The 6,547-nt window shown below is 36.7% G+C and overlaps 1 protein-coding gene across 2 annotated transcripts in view; it reads right to left on the bottom strand.

The window, feature by feature from the left end:
- Nucleotides 1-2,070: 2,070 nt before the first annotated feature.
- LOC106877776 (dual specificity protein phosphatase 14) overlaps nucleotides 2,071-6,547 on the bottom strand; it is a 26,077-nt gene continuing 21,600 nt past the window's right edge. For both annotated transcript variants that reach the window (XM_014926794.3, XM_014926788.3), the window contains one exon: nucleotides 2,071-5,272. In XM_014926794.3, coding sequence (XP_014782280.1) covers nucleotides 4,366-5,272 — 907 coding nt within the window. In that variant the 3' untranslated portion in view covers nucleotides 2,071-4,365. The remainder of the gene's footprint in view (nucleotides 5,273-6,547) is intronic.

The following is a 6,547-nucleotide window of genomic DNA, read 5'->3' as shown; positions in this document are numbered from 1 at the left end:
GGTGTGAGAGGATGGTTACACTATTATATGTATACCATTCTGCCTGAACAATGGATTTACAAATACAATATCTCTACATTCACTCTCTATTTCCTATCTTATCTCAACTAACTATTGCTTAACCATCCTCTCACACCATCTCCGATGAAGGGATATAATAAATATAATAATGAAGTGTTTTGTTAAAGAACACAATGCCCGGTCAGCAATTGAAACCACAATCTTTACTAAACCATGCACATCCTTTTATGCAGGTATCGTTAATGCAGTTACAGGTTTAAAAAGTTTGGTTTGCAAATTTTTCTGATAAATTTAAATACGGCACTTCTTTGATACTAATTCGTCTGAGCCCGCCCTTGGTTTTATGTTAAGAAACCTTCTGATAAATTAAATTAAAGTATTCCGAGAAAATCTCATGCTAATTTGTGTTTCAAGCACCGATATAAAAACGACAAAATTGTTTTGATAAGTCTTCCATTGGTTTCCACATTAATTTAAATAAAAGTAGCGTATTTTAACAGAAAGAGAACAACAATGGTGTTTAGTCTTTTGTCTAACGTTGAGAGACAGAAGCTGTATCTGTCAAACAGAGACACGCTATGTCTATCTATCTGTTCATTTATCTGTTAGTCCTTCTATCTAACAGTCGATTTATCCGTCCATCCCTCAGCCTTTTTATCTGTCAGTTTATCTATTTCCTCTCTCTCTCTCTCTCTCTCTCTCCATATATATATATATATATATATATATATATATATATATATATATATATATATCTGTCCGTCGACTTATCTGTCTGTGTGTCTCTCTGTGTCTGTATTTTGCCTTCTTTCTTTAGTAACACTCTGCAGTGTATTCCATACCCACGTGCAGCAATCTCTCTCACCTCACCAACTATTGATATATTTATTTCAAAAGTGATGGAAAAAGTCATTAGACATCGCTCCCCCCCCCCCCCACACACACACACACATTTTTAATCACTCTACCTCCTCCATGACCACTCGTATGATCATCCGTACAACTCCCGAAGACGAAGCCTTTGACATCACTTCAAAAATTTATAGAAAATATTCTTGTTGTACTAGACATCAGCATCGCATTCCACTGTGTCTGGCAGAGGAATCTCTTGTCAAAACTATTCGATTATGAATCTTCTCCAACCTCTCTCTCTCTCTCTCTCTCTCTCTCTCTCTCTCTCTCTCTCTCTCTCTCTCTCTCTCTCTCTCTCTCTCGCCTCGTAGATCTGTGGTTTTCTGTCAGATCGCACAGATATGGCGTGTGCAGATAGAGCTAACTCTATAAACTCTGGTGGACCCCCAAGGTTCATTTTTACTTCTCACAATGTTCTAATTGTCTTTACCTATAACAACCCCTTTTCAAATGAAGATGGTACTAATTTCCTCCCTTCCATACTCAAGCGCCATCTCTGTGAATCTTAGACGCTTCACAGCACACCATCACTGAGTCCGGAGACGGAGACTTCGAGAACATCCTTTCATCAGATCAAAACATTTTCCTCCTTCCACCACACAAACACAAAACATGGTTCACCTCAGTCTATGTAGATAAGCAACAACCAGATTCTAGGCTTTGTCATTACTAAATAGTTCTTTTAACGATCTCAAATGTTCTGCAGAGTAATTACTGCATCACAAAGACTTACCTTTTTCCTCAGGACCAGAAAAGAGTTCCACAGGCAACAAGAACATAAGTACTGTAAAACATTTTACCAATTTACTATAAAAATGCCTTACTCCAGCACATCTTATTTCCCATTGGTTAAGTGTCTTCTGCTGTAGCCTTGTATTGGCTAAGGCCACCTAAATGAAATTTGGGAGAACAAAAAGCCGTGCCAAAGCTTGTCAGCGCATGTATGTGTGTGTGTTACCTTGTCTTGGGCTCTCAACTCATTCATGAAGTTGCAGGGTGACAAATGATATGTCTTGGGGATCTTTATACAGCTGATGGAACCCATCTCTCTCCTGGTCTGACCACAGAAAATTTCGTCTATAAAAAAGAAAAAAGAAACGAAATCCACGCAGGAAGAATAAGAGCAGAATTAACCCAGATTGTAGAATGGCGTTTTATTTAACAACTCAGAGAATAAAAATCCAAGTTGACCTCGACAGGATTTGAACTCCAGGCATAGACAGTCAGTGTATCGATTTCAGAGTACTTCCCATTCAACTTACCCCAGCCCCGGTGACCTGAAATCGCATACAGATTACCGGGAGGTAGGGCGAAATCGATTTCAAATTACCTTTGGAAATAACTTGAAATCGGTTTCACCCTACCATTTATCATTTGAGATTACCCCCTCAAACCTTTCCCTAAATGTTCGTCGCCCTGGTGGCAAATAAAAGAATTATTATTATTATCATTATTATTATTATTATTATTATTATTATTGCAATTGGTTCTAAATTTAGGCACAAGCTTAGCAATTTCAGGAAAGGGGAAAGTCGATTACATTGACCCCAGAACTCAGCTTGTACTTTTTTTATCGACCCCGAAAAGATGAAAGGTAAAGTTGAACTCAGCCTCAGAAAATAAAGACGGACGAAACGCCGTCAAGAATTTTGCCCGGTTTCCTAACGATTCTGACAGCACCCTTCAACCAACTCATCACTTTATCTCCTCCTGTACTCATATCGCTTACATTTAAAGTGTGTCAATATATTTCGTTTTGTAAATAAATATATTTCTTTTACAATTAAAGTTTGTTGCTAGACTTGGTTTTGTATGATTGAAAATATATTCTTTTATTTGTTTCAGTCGTTAGATTGCGGCCATGCTGGAACACCGCCTTTAGTCGAACAAATCGACCCTAGGACTTATTCTTCGTAAACCTAGTACTTATTTTATCGGTCTCTCTCTCTCTCTCTCTCTCTCTCTCTCTCTCTCTCTCTCTCTACATATATATATATATATATATATATATATATATATATATATATACATAAAAATATACATATACATATATATATATATATATATATATATGTATGTATGTAAATATTTATATATATATATATATATATATATATATATATATATATATATATGGGAGAATTTAAGAAAAAAACAACAACAGACGAGGACAGGTGGTGTAAACAACAAAAGGAGGTATTAGTTTAACGCTCGGGAATAGAGAAAGTCTTTAACGTTTCGAGCTACGCTCTCCAACAGATAGAAATAAGGAGAAAAACAAGGAGAAAAGAAATTTAAATGTAGTGGTCAGCGATCTATCATGGCGACATATATATATATACAGGGTGATTCAAAAGTCGCCATACATAGGACTTGAGTTCAATACCTAGCGGCACATTGTATGTCCTTGAGCAAGACGCATCGTTTCCCGTTGCTCCAGTTTACTCCGCTGGCAAAAATGGGTTGTACCAGTAAATCAATGAGCCAGCCTTATTACATTCAATGTATCACGCTGAATCTCCCTGAGAACTATGTTATAGGTACGCGTGTCTGTGGAGTGCTCAGCCACTTGCATGTGAGCTCACTGGAACACGCGTCGTCTTAACCGATGGAGTGCCCACCACCCATAGTAGACTTGGCTTAGAAAAGTAAACAACGAGTTAATACAATGAGATACAGATTGAGAGAAAATCAAATACAGATAAGATATCATTTAGTTAAACCTTTCAAGATGGTAGGCCGGACATAGCAAAACAATAACAGATTAATATAGATAAACAGAGAGAGCAAGTATCGCTTGTATATATCTATAAATGCGTGAGGATAATTTTTATCCCGTATAATATTTTATTTAGTATTTTTTGTTTGTTTTTTTGGTAATATGCAAATTTAAACGAAGGCAAAAATAATTCAGAATGAATTTATTGCAAGTAACTTGCCAAGTGCTAATAAATATAGATAATATAAAAACACTAAATATATATATGTATGTATATAGGAGTTATTGATGTCTTTTTAACGATGGCATGAAAGTCGTTAAGTCGAAGTAGTTCTTCTCTTCATCAAAATAGACCTCTGGAATAATACCCCAGCTAGAATGAGCCATTTTCATAGGTGCTCGACTGAAATCTATTTCGTGGATATCTTTAGATGTGTGAGAATTATTTTCGTCCAAAGTTTTATTTATATTTCCTTAGTATTCTTTTTTGTATTTTGTTGTTGTTTTTGTTATTATTATTATTATTATTATTATTATTATTATTATTATTATTATTATTATTATTATTATTATTATTATTATTATTACTGTTGTTCAGAAACGGAAGCCAAAACGAGTAAAGATGAAGATACGACTAGTGATCTACTCAGTCGATAATAAATATAGGCTATATATAAAAGATGTCAAAAAAGAAATAAAACTTGTTGGCATGTTTAGCGATGGCGTGAATTTTGTTGAAGTCGAAGTAATTCATTCTCTTCATCAATGTAGACTTCCGGAACCATACCCACATTAGAATAAACCATTTTCACAGTTGCTCGACCGAAGATCCGTTTTTCATACTCAATCAGTTGCTGCCAAAATCCAACGTTCGGATGAATCACATATCGTTTCCTCTTTACAAATTTGTAAGCTTGCAGTAAGCTCATCCTTTCGTACTTCATTAAATAGGCAATACAAAGACTAGCCGACCGACTAACTCCAGCCACACAATGGACCAGAACTTTACCATTTTTCAAACTGGCTTGACGAATCATGTCAGCACAACGATCAAAGTAAATGCCGAGGTGTGCCCGAGAAGAATCATCTACCTGGATATTGACGCATGCAACATTTTCACCTTTGAAGTTCGGAACATCGAGGGTGCAGTTTATGATATGAGTGATTTGAAGTGAGCGAACCTTCTCTCGAGACACTGCTGCAGCAGCACAAAGATACAAATACTGAGTGATCTCAGCGATTTGGTTAAATATTACAATATTCATTTCGGCTCTTTTTTCTTTGGATATGACTGGAAGAAATCGACTTTGCTTTGGTTCTGCTTCCGGTTTTTTATCAACTGTTGTGGACCTCGAATATGTTGTGGCTGTCGACGATGTGGAAGTTGCACATCCTCTAGCAGATGATGTAGATGAATGCGAGGGAAAAAATGTAGATGACCGTGTTGATGATGATGGTTTTGGGGATGGTTGTGACGGAGATGGAAGAGGGGACAAAGTGGAAAACTCCGATGAATGATAATCCTTCGAAAACGGGGATGTATAGTCGGTAACGCTCGGTATTAGTGGTTGCTCCGTGAAGTATGGCGATGACGTCTGGGATAGCAACAGATGATGGCTTCTGAAATTGTAAAACAAAACATGGTCAACTGGTAAACTGGAATAATTGCGACGTAACGTGGTTGATCAATGGTCGCATTCTTCTTCATAAAAATGTTTAAACATTGGTAAATTAGACAGTGAAGCACAGGTTAATTAATGACAAAAACATTATCAAATTAAACAATAATTGTTGCTGTCGTCGTTGTTTTCGCTTTGCAACTACCCGATTTCGGGTTTGACTTTACTGCGAGAAACCTTCAGCGAGTGAAGTACTTTCAGCCATGCATTCGGGGCCACCAAACACTTTTGAGTGGAATTCAGTAGACAGAAATTTTATATTCCGAAGACTTGTATTTTGAAATTTTTTATCCCGAAATTTTATTTACTGAAATTTTGCATTATGAAGTTTTATGCCGAACTTTTTTATATTCTAATATAATGTCACTGATATAATTTTCCCTTTAGAGTTTGTATTTGGCATCTGGAATTATGTAGCATGAACTTCGTATGAGGCAGCTCGTATTACGTTGTTTTGTGTTGTAGCGAGTGGCCACTACGGTACTCCGTTTATGAAAGTTTTTCAATGGTGAAGTCGTCCTGGCAAACAACCTCATATTTCCTCATACATTATCTCACAAGATATAAACATAACTCAGTTCACTTCATCTTCAGCTATACCAGGATCTTTACAACACTTACAGCGACCCAACTAATGTTTAAATGTAGAAAAAAAACTTCCTCTTTGTACGCCATCTCATTTCATCATTTCATGATTTCATCAATTATAAACATGCCTCAATTCACAATTTATCTCCCCCGAGCCGTGACTACCATGCAGTTAATGATCCGCTACTCACCCGCCACAATCCATTTCCCACTCTAAAAGTAATGATTTCAAAGACGGGCAATGGCATTTCCACGTCAGTCCTTAACTATTAACTGCCTTTACAGTTCCATGCATTTTTTTCTAATGTGTCATGGCTTAAGCCTGTACAAATCACGATGCAAACAGACGTTCAGTTAATCATAGGTGCTCATCATTCAGCTGTTCATTGTTGAACTATTTACCGTTTTGGGGAAGTGGTCTGTTCATCTTATCCAGTCGATACTGCCTGAAGAACCGACAGCAAAACGGGGTGCGAGAGGTATTTGAGGATATGTGTGGTAATTTAATAGAGCAACTTTCGTCTTGTAAAAATCAATGGTATTTTAATAAAAGTTTGTGCTCTTGTTTTCGATAAGCTTATAAGATCATTTCTATGGATCCGCCTTCAGCTTCGATGACTGCTTCAAC

Source organism: Octopus bimaculoides, chromosome 18, assembly GCF_046866305.1.
Source record: "Octopus bimaculoides isolate indiv1 chromosome 18, ASM4686630v1, whole genome shotgun sequence".
In the NCBI taxonomy this organism is placed as follows: domain Eukaryota; kingdom Metazoa; phylum Mollusca; class Cephalopoda; order Octopoda; family Octopodidae; genus Octopus; species Octopus bimaculoides.
This window is presented reverse-complemented; position numbering and strand designations above follow the sequence as displayed.